Source organism: Dendropsophus ebraccatus, chromosome 6 (assembly GCF_027789765.1).
Source record: "Dendropsophus ebraccatus isolate aDenEbr1 chromosome 6, aDenEbr1.pat, whole genome shotgun sequence".
NCBI lineage: Eukaryota > Metazoa > Chordata > Amphibia > Anura > Hylidae > Dendropsophus > Dendropsophus ebraccatus.
This window is the reverse complement of record NC_091459.1, coordinates 103630032-103654358: the sequence shown is the minus strand read 5'-3', so window position 1 is coordinate 103654358 and position 24327 is coordinate 103630032. Positions and strand designations below refer to the sequence as shown.

General features: G+C 42.7%; 1 protein-coding gene across 1 annotated transcript in view; it reads left to right on the top strand.

Annotated features, from left to right (window-relative positions):
- Positions 1 to 24327, top strand: part of PLCH1 (phospholipase C eta 1) — a 230968-nt gene that overhangs the window by 117962 nt on the left and 88679 nt on the right. Inside the window, exon 3 of the mRNA XM_069975469.1 lies at positions 17656 to 17802. Coding sequence (XP_069831570.1) covers positions 17656 to 17802 — 147 coding nt within the window. The remainder of the gene's footprint in view (positions 1 to 17655; positions 17803 to 24327) is intronic.

Below are 24327 nucleotides of genomic sequence, written 5' to 3'. Positions count from 1 at the left end.
TCTTTAGGTCGCAAGAGCTGAGAAAGTTCAGTACGACGGGCCTGTGTGTCTCTTTTAATGCGGGAGGAGAGAGAAATACAATTTCCTTGGAATACTGTTTTATGGGCTTCCCACAATGTCGCCAATGAAGCAACACTACCTAGGTTTAGTGTAAAGTATTCCCGGAGACAGGAGGCCAAATGTTCCCGGTGCGGAGAATGCTTCAATAATCCCTCATTAAGCCGCCAGTGGCACACCCTATGGGGCTGCGACAGCAAGGTGAGGTTTATGGAAATAGGAGCATGGTCCGACCAGGAGATCTGATGGATCTCCGTGTGAGAGGTGGATCGCAGGCCCAGTACATTCCCAAGGAAAATGTCAATACGTGTATGCGTAGAGTGAGGATGGGAATAGAATGTGAAGGCCTTCTCCATGGGATGGCCTACTCGCCAGAGGTCATATAGTTGATGTTGTCCGATTAGCCTACGAAAGGCCAAGGCCAACTGAGCCGTGGGCCTGGGAGGCGAAGATGTGGAGACAGAGAGTCTATCCCAAGTTTCCGAGGGGGTTGTGTTGAAGTCCCCACCCACAAGTAGTAGGGCCGGGGGAAGGCGCGCAATTTTATTAAGCACCTTAGTGAGGAATCTCGTTTGACCATCATTAGGGGAGTATAGGTTGCAAAGAATGACCAGAACACCCTCCAAAGACCCAGTCAAAATTATGTAACGGCCCTGAGGGTCTATGTCACTAGAGGAGATCTGGAAGGGGCAGTGAGCGCCACAAAGGGGGGCAACCCCTGCTCGTTTCTTATCTCTCGGGGCGGAATAGACCATCTGGTATTTAAAATATGCGAACTTGAAGGTGCACGTTTGATCATGATGCGTTTCCTGAATAAATGCAATATCCGCACGCAAGGTGGACAATTCTTTTAAAAGGAGCCTCCTCTTTACATCAGAGTTGAGGCCCTTGACGTTGAGGCTAACGATACGCACCATGATGAAATCCAACACCAATTACGAGTAACGCTATATACCTGCACCCTGCTAAGCAGAGCTGTAGTGAAGGTAGGTTGGGGTCCCAGCGAGCCCCTGCCCACAAAATGCCTGCTTCCAGGGGTGTCCGAGTGAGGTCAACAACTCCGCTTGAGGGGAATGGGATCTGAGGAAACAAAAGGGAACACACAGCACACACACAACGGGGGGACAGACAAGACAAGACAATTAAACCAACATCAAAAACGAAGCACGTATACATTAAAGAAAAAGAAAATCGTCGTCTAGGCCAAGGTGGTAACCTGTACGACCTTGGCATCCGTTGGGAGCAACCAGAACCACACAGAGGAGGAGGTGGAGGTGGAGGAATCAGTTCCCAGTTCATCAATCTAGGAGAAATGTCCAGGATCTCACAGAACTTCTCCAGATCATCTGCCACTCTCAGGGTCGCCGATATCCCATCCCTTCTTGCAGTCAGACTGAAGGGGAAGCCCCATCGGTATGGGATTTGCAAATCACGAAGTATCTGAAGTAGTGGGCGTAACCTCCTTCTTTTTTGTAGGGTGACCCAGGACAGGTCTGGCATAATTTGTAGGGGTGCCCCATCAAATTCAATATCCGACAGCTCTCTCGCCTTGATCATGATCTCCTCTTTCATACAGTAGTCAGTCACGCAACATATAATGTCTCTAGGAAGGGAGGAGGCCTCTTTGGGTCTCAAGGCCCTGTGGGCTCTATCAAGTTGGATTTTGTGTCCAGCATCAGCTCCTAGGATTTGGTTGAAAATAGCCTCCACAGTGCATTTAAGATCAGCCTCTTTGGTTGCCTCAGGTAGACCTCTTATACGTATGTTGTGACGACGGCCTCTATTATCGAGGTCTTCCAGGTGTCTTTGGTACTCTCCCATAGCGAGCTGTTGCAGTGAGATTGTGGAATAGAGGTCATTAATATACTGGCGTGTGTGGTCATGATCTTCCTCTACCATCTCAATGCGATGATGCATGGATTGCAAGTCCTGATGGATGGTCGCTATTTCTGCTTTAAATGTATCTCTCATTTCTGACGTGGCGGCAGAGGATATGGGGGGGACCCCCCGTCCCGGGTGGTTTCGGCCTCTCCCAGTCCTGCCCGTGCTTTTTGGGAAGCTGCTGCGTGTTCGGGAGCCGCAGATAGTGTGGCGTTCCCTTCTCCACTCACCCTCCTCAGCGGATCAAACGGGGGTGCTGCAGGGCTCAGATCACTACCCCCGGCTACGGTGGTCGCTGATGGCGATCCCCGGGTGAGCGTGTGGGGCAGTTCTGGACCGGAGGTCCTCACCTGAGGGAGCTGCCGCACTGGCTGTGGAGGAGAGCCTGGGTCTGAGGCTCGGCGCCCTCCTTCAGGAGGCGCGGACGCCATCTTGGATCCCGTCTGACTGGGCTTCGGGCGCAGATAACTGTCCAGGGAGCGGGCTGACGGGTTCGCCGACCGGGCGTTTTTTATCACCAGCTTCTTAGGACCTCTTCTGGACATTTCAGGTGAGTCAGGTTCCGAAATTACAGCCGTGGACCGCCGTATTGGGCCAGTGCAGAGCGGAGCTCCCAGCGCCTGCGTCTGCTTACATCTCCTTCCGGGCACGCCCCTTCTCCCCACCCTCTTCAACATAAGGAATGTCCCAGGCAGGATTTCTTCTATTCACCTGTGTGAACACTGCACATGTATTGGATCGTTAAGGCACCTGTTCAAACAGGTGATGAAAAGGAAAAATGCTGCCTGGGGCGTTCCTAATGCTGAAGAGGGTGGGGAGGAGGGACGGAGAGGCGTTGCAAACCTAGGGCATAGACACTCTAGGCCCTGATTCCAGCACTATTTATTTTTTTTATTGTTGCTACACTCCCCATCCCAAGATAATAGGGCTTTTACTATTTGGTTGACTATATGCTCTTTTTCCTGAAAGGTAAGGTGGGTGAAACTTTTGTTTCACACAGTGTGATTGCTAAGATCAGCTGTTCCCCTTCTTTCCCCCCAATTTATCTTCTAGTCTTTTGTTCACCTAGCCCTTTAGGGGCCCTTTTACACAAGCCGATGGGCTCCAGATCCCTGGAATTGACACTCATTTACAGAATCTTTAGGCGTTTAAATTACTCAAGTGGCCAGGCAGGAACAATCACTTGATTGTTGGTACTGCCATAAAATTTATCATAATTACCCGCACATCTAGTGTTCACGCTGTGGCCTCTTTGGCTGCACAAAAGATGCAATCAGACACCAAACAACCATTTTTTGATCGCTGGCCCTTATACGTTGGCCAGTTGTCTGGAACGAGGATTCCCACAAATGCTCCTTTACCTGATTATCAGCGTTTATCAGCTTTTAGTTTTTCTTTGCATGGTGGGGCTAAAATCTTAAGAAAATCTGGGGTATTTCTGTTCCCAAAATCCTGTAATCATTTAGATACGGTTATCATTACAGTGTTATAGAGCTGGCTGAATAGGTGCGGTAATGTGAAGAAGCCTTGCTTCAGCTTCTATTAGGCTATAGACTTTAATGTTGTTTAAAAGGAATACAAGCACATATTTTTCACTTCAAAACTCTTGTGGAGAATAGAAAGTTTCTATTTTGCCCTTATGGATAAACTTGAGTGACTTAAAAGTCCTCTTTGCTGAAGTTTAAAGGTTATATATGGTAATCACTTTTTTGAAACTTTATAGAAGATTTGTACAAAGCTGTAATACAGCACCTACAGAAATTCATAGGCCCATACAGTTCCCCTATGTTTCAATGGATTCCGTGTTATAGCGGTATTCTTTCTCTTGTTATTATTATTTAAATAGTAGGGACCATCCTGCGGTTTTGAATTTTCCCACCAGTTTGATTGGGGCACTTGTTACGTAACTACATCACAGCTGGTGGATTCGTGTTGATCAGCTGATCAGGACTACTCTGCTCTGGGTACATGTGCGATAGGGATTTCAGCTGGCTAGCTTCTTTTTAATACATGTATGCCTGAATTTTGCAGTTTGTTGTGGATGGAAATATATACTTTTTGCATTTAAACTCATTATATCTTGTATCTCTCTAGTATCTTAGTTCCTAGGCTAGTTTTACAATTTAAAATCCTAATTATTTAATTAAAAATTAAAATAAAAAAATTGTATTAATGAGAAATCTGACAAGGATTTAATTTCTGCTTCAAGAATTTAAATGTCATTTAGCGAGGATTCTGTGCGGAATTTTGTCCTTTTGCACTTTAAAGTTCAACTCTGTTTTGATTAAGAATTAACAAAGGAATTGACAATAGCGTTTGGTGAGATTTTGTGGTGAGGAATTGATAAGAAATTGAAGAGGATTCTGATAAGGGTTTGATGAGGAAAAGTCAAGAATGTCTACAAGGATACTGTATTTTCCCGCGTGTAAGACTATTTTTTAACCCAGGAAAATTTTCTCAAAAGTCAGGGGTGTCGTCTTATAGAGCGGGTGGTCTTCGAAACTAGAATAAAGAATCTGCAGTCACCGCATACGGTGGGAAGAGCTCAAAAATACCTCCATTCCGTATGCAGCGACCATATGAAGGGCAGAGCAAGCTGCAGGCATCCGGGATATGGAAAAAAGAGATACAGTAGAGTGGCACTGTGCCTAGAAAAACACACCTCTTTCCCCTCGTCTGGCCGCCCTTGTATCCTACCGGTATTACTGTACCTCCTTCTCTGCCTCTCAGATCTCGTCTGATGCTTTGTATTAATTTTTATTTGGTGTGCATTGGAAGAGGGATATACTTGTATGGCGAGTATATTCCAAACTCTATATTGTGACTGGAAAAGTTGAGGGTCGTCTTATATGCCTAGTGGTCTTATACGCCAGAAAATATGGTAGTTCTTTTGAAGAGCCTAGAAGTCAGTCTTTCAGCCTCTCTAGACTTGGGACAGCAAAAGGGATGGAAGTACTTATTTAAGATTCCCAGCTTAACCTTCATTTTTTTGGTACTAGAAATAGTGTCCAGAATATTGCAGCCCAAAGAGTGGCATTGCACAAGTCCAGCAGGTCTTTGTCAAATGTGGATTGTGTTACAGCAGTCTGTCCAAATAGCATGATTGTTACTGACTACATCCTCACAGACTCCTTTGTGACACCAACAACCACCTATACTCTCTCTGCACTCATATTTATATCCTCTCTGGGCCTACCCACCACTGTCCATCTATGGATCTACACTAGAAAGTTCCAGTTTTTTTCAACTCACAGCAGATGAGGACTCAACTAAGCAGGTAATCCCTTCCTCACCTTATTCTCCAAGGGCCCTAATACACGGGACGATTATCGTGCGGAAAATTGTTATATCGTTCGGATTCAAACAATAATTGTTCAGTGTAACTGCAGGCTACGATCAAAAAATCGTTTGCGTATCGTTGATTGAGATCTGACCCTAAACTCAACAATAATGGTTCGCTAATCATTCACTAATCATTTGCTGTAATTCCGCATACATTCACTAATCGTTCACTGTGATTCCAAATAGTTCCTTCTTTTGCTGGGATCAGATGAAGTAAACCATCGCAGTATCGACTATTGTTCTGTGTGATATGGTTAACAATATTGAGGTTAACGATAACGGAACGATTATCGTGCGAATTTGCACAATAATGATCGAATTCGAACGATCGTACATGTAAACGCAGCAAACGATCAAATGACGAGCGAGAAATTGTTTATTTTGATCTTTGAACATGTTCTTAAATCGACGTTCGTCGTTGTCAAAAAATTCGCAGATCGTTCCGTGTAAACAGTCGTTTACCGATTTTACCTATGTGGTATGATAGGCTTTAGCGATCACAAAACAAATTTTCCGTACGATATATCGTTCCGTCTAAACGCTGATCGTTATAAAAAAAAATCATTACTTCGAAATCATTAATCGTACAATTGGGCGAATTATCGTTCCGTGTAAATGCAGCATAATACAGGGATGGACAACCTTCGGCCCTCCAGCTGCTGCCAAACTACAATACTCATCATGCCTGGACAGCCAAAGCAAAGCTTTGGCTGTCCAGGCATGATGGAAATTGTAGCTTGGCAACAGCTGGAGGGCCGAAGGTTGTCCATCCCTGGTCTAATAGAACCTCCAAATGAAAGGCCTCTGAAAGAAAAATGACTGGACAAACCAATAAGCAATCTGTTATTAAGTTATTTCTATGTGATCTTCCCACTTCTATTTAGCTAACAATGCAACCAAGATTCCGCCATAACCATCGCTCAGCTCTGCTCTATCTATTACAGTGAGATAATGGAGATATGCCACTGCCAGACACCTCTAACAGCTGCTTATTTTTCATCAGAACTAAGGATGGGACATGTTAAACATGCCTTGTTCTCTTTTGCCTTGTCATCAGGAAGGCCCCATTATCTAATGTGAGTTAGGCTGGGTTCACACTGCGTTTTTGCAATCCGTTTTTTAAAAAATGATGAAAAAAACGAATGCATTTGTGTGCATCCGTTTTGATCCATTCCATTTTTTCATTGACTTCCATTAAAAAAAAAAAAAAAAAAGGATCAAAACAGATCCTTTTTTTTAACATACACAAAAACGTAGTGGACCTCATTTTTGTGTCTATTTGAAAAATAAAATGGATGTTTTATTATTATTTTTTTTATAATGGAAGTTAGTGGAAAACGGATCGAAATGGATGCACACAAATGCATAAACGGATAAAAAAAAAAGGATTGCAAAAATGTAGTGTGAACCCAGCCTAACAGAAACATTTAAAGTTTAAAAGGTTTTGCTTCTATGGAAATCTATGATTGGGCACCCTATGTAAAGACAAGTATGCGATTTCCATAGAATGGTGGCAACCTCGCTCTGCTAATTTATAGGAGAATAGGACATTACATGTTCTTTAGGTTACTTGCGATCAAAAGCCATCAATGCCAGTGACGTAATTATATGAATTGCAATTATTATTCTTGCAATTTCTTAATATGTATTAGTCATTGAAATCTAACCTACAATTTAAAGACCCAAAACACTACATTTTTATCATTACCATAATTCACAACACATCCTCCCAGATAATGCAACAATGATTGCTAAAAGGCAGAATCTGTAATTATATCGGGTTTCAGATCGCTGGGATAAAGTGCCGAGCATGATGCACTGGAATTCATCTAAAGCTTTGATTTAATTGAATTGCCTGAAAGTAGGCTGGGGTTCTAAGCCGCTGCTCCTTAATAATCTCTCTGTCGATCAGGTTTTAGGAGGGCTTTTCCACTGCCTGGTGCCTGGGAAGGCAACACTGCCCTGTAGATTATAGATTATCCGTCTTCAGTTACCTGAATAGCTGTCATGTGAGTGCTATGTAATATTACATGAATGCTATGTAATTTGTGGTCTAAGTAAAATGTTATCCTTTCGTCATGCTCGCAGAACAGTTCCATAGGGAGAATTAAGAGTTGTCTCAGATTGATAAAGTAGGGCCAATATTTTATATTCTATGTTAAACAATGAAAAAATAAAAGACAACTCTTAAGCTGGGGTCACACTACGTTTTTCCTATCCGTTTTTTTCCAAAAAACGGATGCATTTGTGGGCATCTGTTTTGATCTGTTTTTCCATTGACTCCCATTCTAAAAAAAATGGATCAAGACTAGAGATGAGCGAACCGGGTGCGGGTTCGAGCCCATCCGAACATGAACGATCGGCATTTGATTAGCGTCGGCTGTTGAAGTTGGATAAAGCTCTAAGGTTGTCTGGAAAACATGGATACAGCCAATGACTATATCCATGTTTTCCACATAGCCTTAGGGCTTTATCCAACTTTAGCAGCCACCGCTAATCAAATGCCGAAAGTTCGGGCTCGGATGGACTCCAGCATGCTCGAGGTTCGCTCATCTCTAATCAAGACAGATCAGTTTTTTAATGGATACAAAAACGTAGTCGACCTAATTTTTGTGTACGCTAAAAAATAAAAACTAGTAAAATGTTGATGTGTAACCTCACACTAGCGCGACACTCAATTATGCTGCTATTCGTCAAAGAAATGAACACCCGTCAGTTCATTGGGGGTTAAATGTGGCAAAATAATATTATTGACAGTAAGCGCAATATTAGGCAATCCTAGGTATATAATAGTATGTTATACCGTGCATTGATTGGGAAATGAATTGGATTAGTTACCTGATTATCCCCTCTCACAATGTTGCTCGTGGTTTTCACTGTATGCTATAGATCCAGTATCTATGTCGGTTGCCCTCGTCATGATATCCTGACAAGGGCAACCGATATTGTTGCTGAAACGCGTAGATTACCTTTTTTGCCTCTTCAAGCACCCGTACTAGTAGTGACGTCACTCGACTTCCGGGAAAAATATTTTTGAACTGTCACCACCTACGTAACCAACTACGGAGTAGTGCCGCCGGCCGGGGCACCTCCAGCGGAGGCTACATTCATCATCCTGTTGCAAAGCATACGGCACTGAGCACTTCAGAAGGACGTACAACCGACATAGATACTGGATCTATAGGTTCTATAGCATACAGTGAAAACCACGAGCAACATTGTGAGAGGGGATAATCAGGTAACTAATCCAATTCATTTCCCAATCAATGCACGGTATAACATACTATTATATACCTAGGATTGCCTAATATTGCGCTTACTGTCAATAATATTATTTTGCCACATTTAACCCCCAATGAACTGACGGGTGTTCATTTCTTTGACGAATAGCAGCATAATTGAGTGTTGCGCTAGTGTGAGGTTACACATCAACATTTTACTAGTTTTTATTTTTTAGCGTACACAAAAATTAGGTCGACTACGTTTTTGTATCCATTAAAAAACTGATCTGTCTTGATTAGAGATGAGCGAACCTCGAGCATGCTGGAGTCCATCCGAGCCCGAACTTTCGGCATTTGATTAGCGGTGGCTGCTAAAGTTGGATAAAGCCCTAAGGCTATGTGGAAAACATGGATATAGTCATTGGCTGTATCCATGTTTTCCAGACAACCTTAGAGCTTTATCCAACTTCAACAGCCCCAGCTAATCAAATGCCGATCGTTCATGTTCGGATGGGCTCGAACCCGAACCCGGTTCGCTCATCTCTAGTCTTGATCCATTTTTTTTATAATGCAAGTCGATGGAAAAACGGATGCACACAAATGCATCAGTTTTTTTTTTTTTGCAAAAACATTGTGTGAACCCAGCCTTAGGACTTATTCCCATGTCCCATATTTTATGGATGCCCTGTACTAAAGTCTCTACCCCCCGGCATGATGTAGAAATATCATGTCAGAAGCGGAAAAAGTGTTTGAATCTCTGTGGCACTGTAGTTAGATCTCTGTAAGGATGCAAAGTTTCATAACCACTATCCAAGCGTTATGAAGAAGCTTAGCCGTTGTAAACTTTTATGGTTAGGTATATCAAGAGAACTGCCCAGTACGGTACGATGTACCGTGGGTTAAGCGGTATCTCGACACCGATTCTAGCCATAATCTTACCTATCTTCCTTCCAGAAGATCTGTAAATGCCCACATTTCCAGAATAAATGAAAATTTAATAAATGAAGATTTAATCATTGTACTAGAAGCAGGTAGGGCAACCTCAGAGGACATTGCACACTTTAGGCTGTACACCCTACTGTGGGGTAACAGGTATTTACCCAAATTAAATAAATATGAGAATTGTGAATTCTGGTTATAGAAGAATGTGAGGAAAATTGCACACATGGCCACTTACATAATTGGGAATTTTTTGCTCAAAAATATTTATTATATGCATGTCACTGGATATAATACTGGCAATTATTACATGTAGTTAAATTCACAGAAAATAAGAAGCTTTTTCTAGTACAGGAATGCCATTTGTTTAAAGCAACTCTGACCCCCCCAAACCGCTTGTACATCAGATAGTTGCTTTTATTCCAAGATCTGTCCTGGGGTCTGTTCGGTAGGTGATGCAGTTATTGTCCTAAAAAAAAACTTAAACTTGCAGCCCTGTGCCCAACAGCCGGGGCTTAGAGGATCTATGCCCTAACTTTGCAACACCCCTCCGTCCCTCCTACCCACCCTCTTCATCATTAGGAATGCCACTGGAACATTTTCTCCTGTCTGAACATTGCACAGGGGCCTTAACGATCCAGCCTATGTTCAGTATTCACACAGCTAAGGAATAGGAGGCAATCTGCCTGGAGCATTCCTAATGATGAGGAGGCCGGGGAGGAGGGACAGAGAGGGTGTGCCAGCCTAATGTATACACAATCTAAGCCCCGGCCGTTGGGCACTGGGCTGCCAGTTTAAAAGTTGTTTTTTAGGACCGTAACTGCATCACCTGCTGAACGAACCCCAGGACAGATTTTGGATTAAAAGCAGCTATCGGAAGATACAAGTGGTTTCGGGGGGACAGATTGTGGGTACAGAGTTTCTTTAAGGTTAGAAATGGCATTCGTGGCAATTCTTAAAATTAGTATGCAGAGCTCATATGAGGGTATGAGGAAAACATGGGATAATAAGTGTGTGTAATCACTGGCAAAAATAAATCCACAAAAATACAAATTTGGTCAGCTCTCCTGCAACACCATTCACACTAGGCAGGAGCACATTGCTATGGTGGTGGAAACTTCAGACACACACAAAAAAATGCAACAGCTCACTGCTTATGGCAAGATGCAGACCCAATACAGACATGAAAATCGTTAGAAGCAGCCCCCCCCAACTGCTAAAAAAGATTTCGTAAAAATAATGATTAATGGTTACCATTTGCAAATAGTATGAACCATCCCACCAACGATAAGGTGGCCTCATGCCAGGATGGGCCTACACCTCTCCATGGCATGTGATACACCTATTCTCTGGGCATGCAGGACCTAACTGATACTGGCAAAAATACTAACCAACTGGGTGGGATGGGTGGAGTGCAGAACCAAATAGAGGCAGCCACTCCCCCTGTCTGCAACAAAGGGTTGATTGATAAGCTTGTATCAATCAACAATAATCACCGAATAGTACAGTTAAAGATTTCATTATTCACCAGAATTTCTTCATAGGATGGAAATTCGGACATAGTCTAACTGCCCCAAGTGTGAGATGGAAGAGGCGGATAATTTTCATTTGTTGTCAACATTTTTTCTTATCAATATGCATTCATTTTTTTTTCTTTTTATACTGGAATACCCCTTTAATTTACTGGGCTAGATTCAGATCAGACATCTATAGTTCAAATTCTGACTTCTAGCCATCTGTTTTCTTAAACGTATTGCCAATTTGTGTTTTCAGAGATTGTCTCCTGGGGCATCCTTCTTTCATTGCTTCCCTATTATTTCCCAGATGAGAGAGCCTGGATCATACTCTTTTAACATACAGCACATTGCGAAATTCAGTCCTTGATTCTTCAGTAAGAAATTTGAGGCGAACTGTTGCCGAGGCAGATCTCCTGGGAGAGATGTCTGTGTTATTTTACAGCTCCTATGACTATATTGTTATTTTATAAATTATAAAGCACTATTCTTGAATGTTTCCATTCTCGCATACTTGCTGAGCTTATTGTTGTAGCTTCTTTTCTTCCCGTCTCTATGAAATATTTTTTTCCATGTCATCATTGATGTTACTGTAGACAATGTGGTTGTTGCTTGATAACATTTGTAGAACAAAGCTCGGAACGGTTTTTATGAACTCTATGATCTGCAGATTATCATGTATTATAATGGCTGTCAAAACAATAAGTCAAGTCGAGGAAAAGGGAAATCTGAGGTGTTCACCTGTAGTCGATAAGCTGACTGCTCTCTACCTGTCATGAGGGCAGACAACTCTGAGCAGGGGGACAATAACTGACCCCAACCCATGGGCACAGGCAGGGCAAATAGGATGAGAACATACAATCTGTCTAAATAGAAAACAGAGCACATTTCTGATATCTTGTTCTCTCTATAAATTACACTTCTTGATTTACTTTAAGTCTATGTTCACACATTGGGAATAAAAGAAAAATATGGCCATAGTTTTGAGGTGAAAATACAGTCGTATTTTCGATATAATAATGCCCTCCATTGAAATCCATAGAAAAGTGGATGGCAGTGCTAACACCGTATAGAACAGTGTTTCTCAACTCCACTCCCCAAGACCCACCAACAGGTCGGGTTTTGAGGATCTCCTTAGTATTTCACAGGTGATATAATTATCCTCAGTCCATCAGGAATTATCACAGGTGTTCTTTGTATGAGATAACGTGACCTGTTGGTGGGTCTTGAGGACTGGAGTTGAGAAACACTGGTATAGAATAATGGCCGCAATTGATTTCGACCACCCAGATAATGTACATGTTGATTATTTGCCACCTGCTTTTGCAAAATACAGCTGTTTTTTCCCACCTTCATTTTCACTCAAAATTACCGTATTTTAGTATTCTTATCTGGACTGATGTGTTCCCTTTTCCTCTCCCTGCAGTTATATGTAACACTGAAAGTCTGGCAGATTTGTTCGATCTGTCTGAGTAGCAGCTAAATGCTTGCACTTTTTTTTTAATGAAGACTTTTGAATTCTGGGAACAAATGAACAGTCAAAAAATTCAGGGCAAACTCAGAGGTGTCCTTAGTCGTTAAGACTGCCAAAGGAAACAATGCAGCCAAGGTGCACCATGGGTCATGGGTGCTTAAGTATGTTTTAAATGGCCAGCTACTTGTATCTAATACTTTCCACATCTGCCTGGGTATCCTTTAGGGTGCATTCACACACACCGGATCCGCAGCAGATTTGATGGTGCAGATTTGATGCTGTGTTCAGTTATTTAGATCAAATCAGCTGCGGATCCGCTGCAGGTCCGTAGCAGGAAATCAGCTGCGATATGGTGTCCGTGTGAAACTACCCTTAGTTTATACAGCTAAGGGGGAATGCCTGCTATGGGGATGAAACCTGCAGCCAGGCAGAGCTTGCAGTACAGTCTATCTTCCTTTACTTGATCCAGCTCAAACTAAAGACTGTCACACTGTTTTATTTTAAAGCAACAATTACTTTCAATTCATAGAGGTTGGATGACCAGACCAGGAGAACAACTTGGTGTATTGTGAAATGAGGGTCCCTGTCGTCTTTTTGCTTTAGGAAGCTTAAGCAGTCATAGTCGATTTACTCTCTGCTTCACCAAAGTGGTTAACCAGTTGGATACTGATGAGTATCCCGACGCATATAGAACACCGGACTTTCATAACCAAAACTGAAGGATGCTCGGTGTAGCTCTCAACCATTGGATTGACTAGCCCCATCAGGTCCTATATAGCAGTAAAACACTTTCATACCTTTTGCTTATAGAGGACCTGTCACCCCCCTTGCCGGGGTGACAGGCTCCCGACCCCCAGCTAGATCCCCTTATATTGACCTGATCCCGCCGAGTCCCGCTGCCGGGGCGCGCGCTGTGGAGATAGGTCTGGCGTCCATAGAGAATGAACGCCGGACCTCTCTCCAGAGCACGCGCGCCGACTTCTGACCGGGATATGTCCGTCACGGAACCGGCTCCGGCAGCGGGACTCGGCGGGATCAGGTCAGTAAAGGGGATCTAGCCTGTTACCCCGGCACGGGGGGTGACAGGTCTCCTTTAAGTGATGTCTTCATATGGGCCCAAAGTGGTCCTTGAAACCTAAGCTAGAGGAGGGCCAGACTGCTGCAAAACCTCCTTAGGCTAAATTTTGACTCCTCACACTACAAACTCTGGGTTCACACTGCGTTTTTGCAATCCGTTTTTTTCATCCGTTTTTGCAAAAAACAGATAACAAAAGGTTGCATTTGTGTGCATCCGTTTTGATCCATTTTTCCATTGACTGCCATTGTAAAAAAAAAACGGATTGAAACTGATCCGTTTTTTTTGACGGACACAAAAACGTAGCTGACACTACTTTTGTGTCCGTTAAAAAAAACGGATCCGTTTTGATCTGTTTTTTTTTTCTTACAATGGAAGTCAATGGAAAAACGGATCAAAAAGGATGCACACTAATGCATCCTTTTTTTTCCATCCGTTTTTCATCCGTTTTTTTTCCAAAAAACGGATGAAAAAAACAGATTGCAAGAACGCAGTGTGAACCTAGCCTTAGGGATAGGATATCCAGTCTCGGCTTAAAAGGAGATTGGACCAAGCAGAGGACCTCCCGTTACTACAGCTTCCCTACCTACCAGCATATGCCTGGTGCATGTGCTCTTAGTTTTAAAGGGGTAGTGAGGCGCTAAGAAATTATTCACAAAATAACACACATTACAGAGTTATAAAACTTTGTAATGTATGTGAATGGCCCCCTTCCCCGTGTTCCCCGCTCCCCGCCCGTGGACCCGGAAGTGTAGTGCATTATACATACCTGATACGTGTGGACCCCCGTCCGCCGTCTTCTGACAGTGATGTAATCTTCGGGAGGCCGGCAGACCCGCTCCTGCCGTTCCCCCTCTGCCGCGTCATAACTGTGCTCAGCCGCGATTGGCTGAGCATAACTGTGCTCAGCCAATTGCGGCTGAGCATAGTTATGATGCGGCAGAGGGGGGCCGGCATGAGGGGGCAGGAGCGGGTCGGCCGGCCTCCCGAAGATTACATCACTGTCAGAAGACGGCGGACGGGGGTCCACACGTATCAGGTATGTATAATGCACTACACCTCCGGGTCCACGGCGGGGAGCGGGGAACAAGGGGAAGGGGGCCATTCACATACATAACATATATTACATAGTTGTATAACTTTGTAACATGTGTTATTTTGTGAATAATTTCTTAGCGCCGCACTACCCCTTTAACACAAAGTACCACGTAAAATTCATGGTGGGACACTGCATGTTTTTCACTGCAAGACACATTGATGTAGGAGTCTATTGTATTATGTAAGGTAAAACAAAAATTATTAGCTAAAGATTTTAAGTAGCAAAAATAAAGTGGGCAATGAGGAAGTTATTGAGGTTGAATAAAAATCCTAATTGCGGTGCATGGGCTTTTAACTATGTCTCTAAAATACTGTTCATGCAGATAATTAATTATGCAAATCACAGGGAAGAGGTTTTCTTGTGAGATTGAAGAGGAAATTTGTCAAACAATGAAGTCATAATTAAAGTACTAACAATAATTGTGTCTGGTAAATCACTATGCCATGTAATTATTAATGGCCTCTGACTATGGTAAGTATAGGTATGACAGTTTTCTGTCTGCATCTTCTTTAAGAGGCATCTCACCTTAATTAAAACAAACCCTTGAAATACAAGTTCCTGGTTTGTCCTCCTTTTTTATTAGATAGTTTTTATTGAACATTTTGCTGTTTTTACAAATGGCATAACATTGCCAAACCCACACCCCCACTCTGTCTATCCCACCCTACATACCCCTTACAGAGTCTTTTTTCAATACTGAAAAGACAGAATACAGGTTTTGAAAAAATAGGATGTTTACATAACCAGTAACTCACTTATACCCATAGAAAAAATATACATTCTAGCAGGCAGGTGGTCAAGACCGCACCATGCTCACTATACCCACTATTCCTTCATGTAAACCGAGTACAGCTGATCATTTTACAAGCGCACACTTCCCATTTTAATTTAGTGTAATAAATCTACCACTAATCTAATATATACAGTTGAGAATCTACAAGGCTTGTATATCTTGCCAGCAACAGGAATATCTCCATTGGCGAATGTTTCAAAAATTTAGTTGGTAATCCCGGGGTATTTATCCACGGATCCCAAATGGATTCATATTTATTCATCGCTTTCCATTTCAACTATACCCCTTTTTTCAACTGAATCATAGCATTTTATCTATTTATCAGCTCTGCCACTGTTGGAGGTTCAACTTGTAGCCAGTGTTTTGCACTCAGTTTGTGGGCCGGGTGTAGTACTCTACATAATACTAGTTCCACACCAGTTGGTTCAGATGAGCTAACAACTAACCCCAGGACGCATTTTAGCAGATCGGACTGTATAGTTATCCCAAAAACTCTTTTAATTAAGGCAAGCAACTCCCTCCCGTCACCTTCAAGAGCCGTGAACTCCGCATGAGATGAATACAACGATGCAACATTTTAGGTGTGCGATATGCCGTAGGGAAATGGAACAACTGCCACATTCTATGTGTTTCCGATATATTTTTGTGTCAAGGCTGACATATCTGCCCGTGCGTTTTCTGTGATAGGCCTCACATCTCTCTCCCATTGGTCTTATACCATAGGAGGTCTGCTATCATGAAATGCTGGCAGTAACTCCCTATAGATAACTGAAACCAACCCTTTAGAGTCAGCAGATGTTAGGAAGGATTTAAATAGGGCATTAGTTATATTAGGCGGTGACCTGAACTTTGTTTCTGCCACATGTCTTAATTGTGAATATCTGTAAAACATAGAATATGGTAGTTGAAATTCCTTTCGTAACATAGCCCAGTGATTTTCAACCTTTTTTGAGCCGCGGCACACTTTTTATACTTTCTATCCACCATACTTCTCCCCCCTACTTCTCTCCTGTGCTTCTGTCCACCATACTTCTCTCCACCATACTTCTCCCCCTCGCTTCTCTCCCCTGTGCTTCTCTCCTATGCTTCTCTCCACCATACTTCTCTCCACCATACTTCTCTCCCCCATGCTTCTCTCCTGTGCTTCTCTCCACCAAACTTCTCTCCCCCCTGCTTCTCTCCACCAAACTTCTCTCCCCCCTGCTTCTCTCCGCTGTTTCTCTCCCCCATCCCCATGTTTCTCTCCCCCCTGCTTCTCTCCCCTGTTTCTCCCCCATCCCCAGGTTTCTCTCCCCCATTGTTTTCTCCTGTTTCACAAGGGCACCATAGTTTGGGGAACTTTCCCCGCGGCACACCCGACCATGTGTCGCGGCACACTGGTTGAAAATCACTGACATAGCCAAGGATTATAACCCTCCATCTTTGTGTAGTTGCAACAGCCTATGTACTGCATTACTTTCCCTTTCACTCCTTCCCTCTAGAATCTCAAAATGATGTATATCGGAATTGTGCCATAATGGTGTAAAGTCAGCATATTGATCACATTCCAAACCGACCTTTATTTGTGAGAATCATGAGAATTAGTATATCATGAGAAGTAGTATAGGTTTATCGAGCATAGATGGTCTGGTCTGAGCTGTAATTTCCAAAATGTGTATGGGAAGCATCCCTCCAGACAAACATTTCAGTAGCCGGCCATTCAGGCCTAAGCCATCTGGTCCACTCTGCCCCCCTCATCTCGATTGGGGCATAAGATCATTTTTGTTACATTCTCTCCACCAACCATCGATAAAGAAAGTTTTCTCCAAACCTTCACCTTAACTTGAGACCTGGCAATAAGAGGAGTTAGATTTAACACCACATATTTTGATACATTTGGGTAAAATCCTTATCCTTAAAATCCTTATTTAGCTACCACTTTTATGTATCCAAACAGTTTCTGTGTGACAATTACTAATGTATTTTCAGAGTACCCAATGATCTGTCCTATACACCCTTGAAGGCATATAGATGTACATTGTTATAAAGAATTACACCTGCCTCCTTTTTCCTGCTTTACTACCTGTGTCAGTATTCACTGTCATTCTGGAATTCCTTTCATGAATCCTAATGAACAGAATTAAAAACCTATGTATGTGTGTTCCATGTTCCTGTGAACACTAAGGTGGGGTTCAGTTGCAGGTTCCAAAACAAAAAAAAAGTTTACTAAACCCCCTTTTGTCTGACAATTCAGTAAATATGTATATATATTTTGTTGCAGTTGAAAGATGTATGAGTGTAATGCAGTCTGGGACACAGATGATCAAGCTGAAGAGTGGAACAAAGGGTCTGGTCCGCCTGTTTTACCTGGATGAACATCGCACGTGTATTAGGTGGAGACCCTCCAGGAAGAGCGAAAAAGCTAAAAGTAAGTTTCTATTTTTTTGTCCCATGGTGGAAAAAAATCCCAGTGGTGTTTGGTCATTCTGAATCAGCCTGAGGCTCTGGACATTGTGAATTAAAGTGTGTTTTCTGATTATTTGACTTGAGCATTTTAGTGTCTTGCTTTTCATATAAAGTCATGTCATATTGCCAGGATATGCTATTATTTTATGTTCAGTGAAGCACAAGCATTTGGGACCCAGATCCATCTTGAAAATAAAAGAGATATAACACTGGTTTAGGGCTGCATCCATTTTGAAGCTCTCCCTGCACAGCGCTGCTCCTGGCCATCTTTCTAAGCATGGAACCTAGCCGGCCTCATTCAATTAAAGGGGTCTATGCTAGAGCTCCCTCTACAGCAGATGACCAGGGTGCTGTGTGTATAGGACAAACAGTGAACAGTAAATCAGAGTTTGTGTCCATTTAATTCTCAGGAACTTAGCAATATGTCATCACATTAAGAGAGTGTAATACACCTATAACTACAGTTTTGTGAGGGACCGGAAGAAGTTAAATAGATTATTTGGGATCCATTCCTCCAAGACGTGTGTCAATAATAAAACATGACTTTTTTTTCCATGATTTAGCGCCATGCAAATTTTGTTTTATTCTTATCATGAAATAAAGTTGAGATTTATTATTGACACACGTCTTGGAGTGCTGGATCACAAATCATCTGTTAAAACATATCAAATGGCTGTCCCTTGTATCCGTGCACCCTCCCTGTGGATATTCCAGAGTCGATTCACACATGCATGAGAGGGAGCTGATCATTGATTCTAATGGAGCAATGTCTCAGAGGGGAGGGCAGATCGTGACCCGGGGGGCTGGCGGCCCTGCCCCAGTACTCCGCGCTGGACCGGTGCTTGGGAATTGACTGTGGCTGTGGGCGGGAACTGAGCGCTTCAAAAAAAGGACTGCGCCACCAGTATCCCGGCGCCAATCTGTTAGGTAAAAAAACAAACAAAAAACCAGTGTACCTGATGGTACATTCGCTTTAAGTTGCATCTTTGCTTAATTTCCTTTTCACATGAAAACACAAATACTATCTGGTAACCTTGTAACTTAGAAATTACAGTGAAGGATCGGATTTGCCTGACAACCCTCTTAATGGACAAATAAATATTTCTTCTCCGCTGTGTTATGAGCCACTCTGAATGACTAACAGACAGGCTGATTGCAGTCTTGGATTCAATCAGTCATTCCTTGCCTAATGGCTGAGGGCCCCACCACTGTGCCGCTCTATTCAAATACTGTGGGACTGACAAAGACAGCGGACTACAGTGTACAGCCAGTGTGTGTCATCCACACTACATAGACATTGAATAGAACAGCAGGCATATGCTCGATACGCACTTCATTCAATCTCCTTCTCACTATTGTGCAGTAAGGAGGAACCAGGGGCTTCTCCCAGTGCTAAGTAATGGGCCCCTGTTATTCAGACACGTCACCTATTCTGTAGACAGAGGATAAATATCACTTTGTGGGAAAACCCTAATGAGCTTACTATGAGAAAAATGAAGCCTAGACCCCTAAAAAATACTAATGAGATATCTGAATACAGAACTAGGAGAACAATACACAATGAAAATATGCTGGAGACAGAGAATGTCCCTTAAAATCCATGTCATTCTTGTATTCTAGTATCTACAGTGTAAATGACTTTTTGCACTTTTTAGATATGTCATACTATAGATGAGTGAACCTCAAGCACTCATGGCTGTGAGTGAACCCCAGCGTGGGGCATCTCATTACCGGTGGCTGAAGAAGTTGAATAAAGCCCTAAGGCTGCTTGGAAAACATGGACATAGCCATAGGCTGTCTCCATGTTTTCCAAGACTTCCAACTTCTGCAGCCATCGGTAATCATATGCCGGAGGCTCAGGTTCAAAGTTCTCTCATCTCTAGTTTTTACTAGGTATAATCTCCTTTCGCCATGCTTCTCCTTTTGGCTAGAGCACCACATGTCACCTTAAAGGGGTTGTCCGGCGAAAAAAATTATTCACAGAATAACACACATTAAAAAGTTATACAACTTTGTAATGTATGTTATGTCTGTGAATGGCCCCCTTCCCCGTGTTTCCCCCCACCCACGCTAGACCCGGAAGTGTGGTGCATTATACTCACCGCATGTCGTGTCGTCCACGGTCTCCGATCGTCAGCAGTGACGTCTTCTTCGTAAGTTCGGCGGATCTTCCCGAGTGCCGGCCGCCCTCTGCAGCGTCATCCGAAGCTCAGCCGCGATTGGCTGAGCATAACTGTGCTCAGCCAATCGCGGCTGAGCAGCTGATGACGTGGCCGCGTCATCAGCCGCTCAGCCGCGATTGGCTGAGCACAGTGATGCTCAGCCAATCGCGGCTGAGCGGCTGATGACGCGGCCACGTCATCAGCTGCTCAGCCGCGATTGGCTGAGCACAGTTATGCTCAGCCAATCGCGGCTGAGCTTCGGATGACGCTGCAGAGGGCGGCCAGCACTCGGGAAGATCCGCTGGCCTCCCGAAGAAGACGTCACTACTGAAGATCGGAGACCGTGGTCGGCACGTGACAGGTAATGTATAGCGCACCACACTTCCGGGTACACGGGTGGGGGTGGTGGGACACGGGGAAGGGGGCCATTCACAGACATAACATACATTACAAAGTTGTATAACTTTGTAATGTGTGTTATTCTGTGAATAATTTTTTTCGCCGGACAACCCCTTTAATAGTCATTGTCTCCTTGATCCTCAACCTTTGTCATTTTTTATAGAACCTTAGGATGTGGATAGACTTAGTATATGAATTTGTCATACTATATCTCAAGGATCTGATTTGCCTGACAATCCTCTTAATGGACAAATAAATACCACAAAGTAGCATAAATAGCACAAAGTGTTGCTAGAAACGCTCTTTTGGACGATAAGTGGCCAATGTAAAAGTGTCAGTGATCAGCCGAGGAGTGGGAAAATGCCTGATCACCATCTGATCGCATCTTTTGTGTGGCGGCAAGATTTATCTCCATTGGCTGCACATCTCACTGTGTAAACTAGGGATGTGCGACCGATAGTAATATGTTTAAAAGGCCACATGAACGATACAGTGATTGTTCGTGCGGCCTGGCTACACAATTAATTGTGCCTTCTAAAGGCAATGCAAACAAGCATCGATCTCACTGATGTATAAAAGTTACATTTTGGTCCAATATATGTTGCCATCTTCATTTTCAGTTCTGTATAATAAAGTTTTTGTACAAGGCAAATGTTTTCAGGGGGTTTCCATGTTTATATTTTTTTCTGTTCATGATCCTTTCTTAAGGCCCTATTCCACAGAACGATTACAGATGATAATCGTCCTGTGGAAGAGAGGGCAAGGATCAGCCGACATTGTTTATGTTGGCTGATCGTTGCGTTGTTTGTCTTTCAAACCTGTTGAAAGACAAACGACTGGGATAGCAGCGATCTGCTGCCATCGCGCCCTATGGGCTGCCCGGACGATCTAGCAATCACCTGGGCAGCCCCCCCCCCCGCAGCTCCCCACTGCCCCCCTGGACTAACCCGCTCGCAGCTGCCGCTTGGAATAGCGGCAGCGAACGGGGAATGAGGAGCAGATGAGTGGTGACAGCGCTTCTTTTCTCCTCTCGTCGACCCCTGGAATAGGGCCTTTAGGATAAGTCATCATTATCTGGTCCAGCTTTAGTCACTTCTGTGGAGATGGCATAATGGAGTTTCTGGAAACATTAAACCTCTTATTACAGATCTTATTAACTTCAAAGGGAGCGATACCAGGAAGGTTGTTCCTGCAATCAGCTAAAAGTAAATTTTAGGGTTTTAAAGAGAGCCTGTCAGGTCCCAAGGACCTTACACAGTGGCCCCAGGAGCTGACAGGTGACCAAAACGGCATTCTAACAACTGAAAAGGCTTTCTGTGGCTGTCAAGCTGGCTTCTCGTCATGCTCGCTGTAGCTCCTCCCCTCAGATCACAGTGATTGACGGCCTGAGTAGAATCCTTGCATCCAAGCCTAATGGTGCATTTACACAGAGATTTATCTGACAGATTTTTGAAGCCAAAACCAGGAACAGACTATAATCAGAGAACAGGTCATAAAGGAAAAACTGAGATTTCTCCTCTTTTCAAATCCATTCCTGGCTTTGGCTTAAAAAATCTGTCAGATAAATCTCTCTGTGTAAACGCACCATAAGTTAGTGATGAGCATGACTGGAAGCCAGTGTGTCCCCTTCTCCGTAACGGGATAATCAGTCACGTCGAGCCTGTTCACTTGTCAGAATGCTGTCACCTGTCCGGTCCTGTGGCTTCCAGTGCGTTAGGCCTCAAGCACCTGACAGGTTCTCATTAATTGCTATGATATTTCAAACTAATAGAGACATTTTAAATCTGAATATATCTTTAAATCTGCCTGCAAAAACACATGCAGGCATAGAATATGTTTGGATGAGAAAGTCATTACAGAGGGTTTCTAATAATCATCTTAGTCATTTCCATTAATGTAAGACTGTACTGTTTGTATAAAGTTAATTGAATCTCCAATACTTATGTATAATTCCCTGCTCGGTCCCCTGTGTAAATCCCTACAGGCACAATAAAACAATGGTGTATTTAGATACAGCATGTCATTCATAGTGATTAATAGCTCTAGCTAATGGATGATGGATTCATGTCTGTAAAGAGGTCACATGACCATCTCTAGGGACCATGTCTGAACCACCACCATATTACTTGTGGGACCAGTTTAGGGCTTATAAGTATTTTGATACATAAAATGCATCATAATGATATTTGGGTAGGAAACTTCAGATGTTGAAGGGGTATTCCAGCCAAGAGCATTTATCATCTATCCATTTGATTGGATCTCTAGAGTTGCGACAGCTGCAGCCTTGGTTCCCGTTAGCCACATGGTTATCACTAGGGGGGGTTTGATTAGGGCGACAGTCAAACATGCCCCTTGCTGCTCCTTTCAGAGTCTGTGGACTATTGAAGGATACAGCCAAGCACATAGCTGTAATACCCTAAAGGCTAAGTTTATACTATGTATAATTTCATTAAACAACGTCCGTAGTTGCAGTTTTGCAACCATGGCCGTTATTTAATGAAATTTCCGATCACATTGATTTCAATGGAATCCCGGCTGGAGTGTATACACTCTATATACACTCTGGCCTGGATTCCTAGTGGCCACAGAAAAAACCTACATGTCAGTTTTGTGCTGCTGCTATTTATTGAATAGCGGCCGCACAAGACTGTCAAAGCAGACAATGTAAAGTCCGGCACCGGCCGCATTTTACATTGTCGGCTATGGTGATTTGGAATTTGGGTTCACCCGAACGTGCCCCCATTCCAAAAGAAATTAAGATCATCCAGCAAGTACTGCAGTACCGGCCAGGAAGAACTTCACTGACACCTGCTGTTCTGTGACATGGCCGTGTCACAGAACAGCCTGTGTCATACGTCATACTGTGTGTGAACCCGGCCATGTAGTGTATAAGTGCTAAATGTTTTAGGTTTTTGAAATGTAGTCCATTAATGTATTCAGAAAAAAACCCTATAGGGGATCTGTTTCTTATTTCTTCCTCTTAATTCTTAGAATTAAATAATTTTCATTTTCAGAATGACTTTTTTATTTGACCTAATTTTTCTTCCTTTTTTAAAGAAGTAAATTATACTCTCCTATTAGTATATTTTTCTCCTAAGAAGCGTGAAGCTTTTTCTCCGACATTTTCTTGATAATTCATATGATTTACAACACTATAAAATTAAATGTCCCTAGAGTATGTCATTATCTAAAAATAGGGTACCCTTTCTTAAATAAAGAATGATAAGTCTGACTTTGATGTTCAAACTGTGCTCTGTAATTATATTTCGGAGTTAAACCAACGGGAACAGCAAGTGTGCATTAAACTCCTTAACTTTTCCATGTTAGTCATTTACAATTAAAATATGCTTTTTTTCTTTTACATTTTCATTTTAAATCTTTAAAAAAATAGGAGTTCTCGCATTGCTCTGGAATACAATATAACTCCCCCTTTCACCTATCCTGTAACCTGGTATCTTGGCTCTGCTTTCTCTATACTGTGGCAGTATATATAATACAATGTGATAGTGACAACATATACAAGGCATTGTTCTCGCTGACACTTGGTACAGCTATGACTAATGAGTTTAGAATTGCATCCATGCCCTTATGCCACTTTTTTTTTTTGCGTATTTTGTTCCCCTTTGCCCTTTTAAGACCCCTTATAACATTTTTATTTGCATTCTGAAAAGCAATATGAAGGCATTTTTTTTGCAGACCAAGTTCTACTTTTTATTGGCATTTTCATTTTATCATATGTTTTTCTGAACCAGAAAAAAATTGTGGAGTGAAATTGGAAAAAAACAATTTGGTTCTGCGTGTGGCAGTACCAAATATGATAATTTTCTTTGACGTTTAGAACTTTTTATTTGAGAATGGTGGTTGTGGGGTGATAAGAATTTATATTAAGGGGACTTTATATTTTTTTTAGAACTTATTTTTGTTTT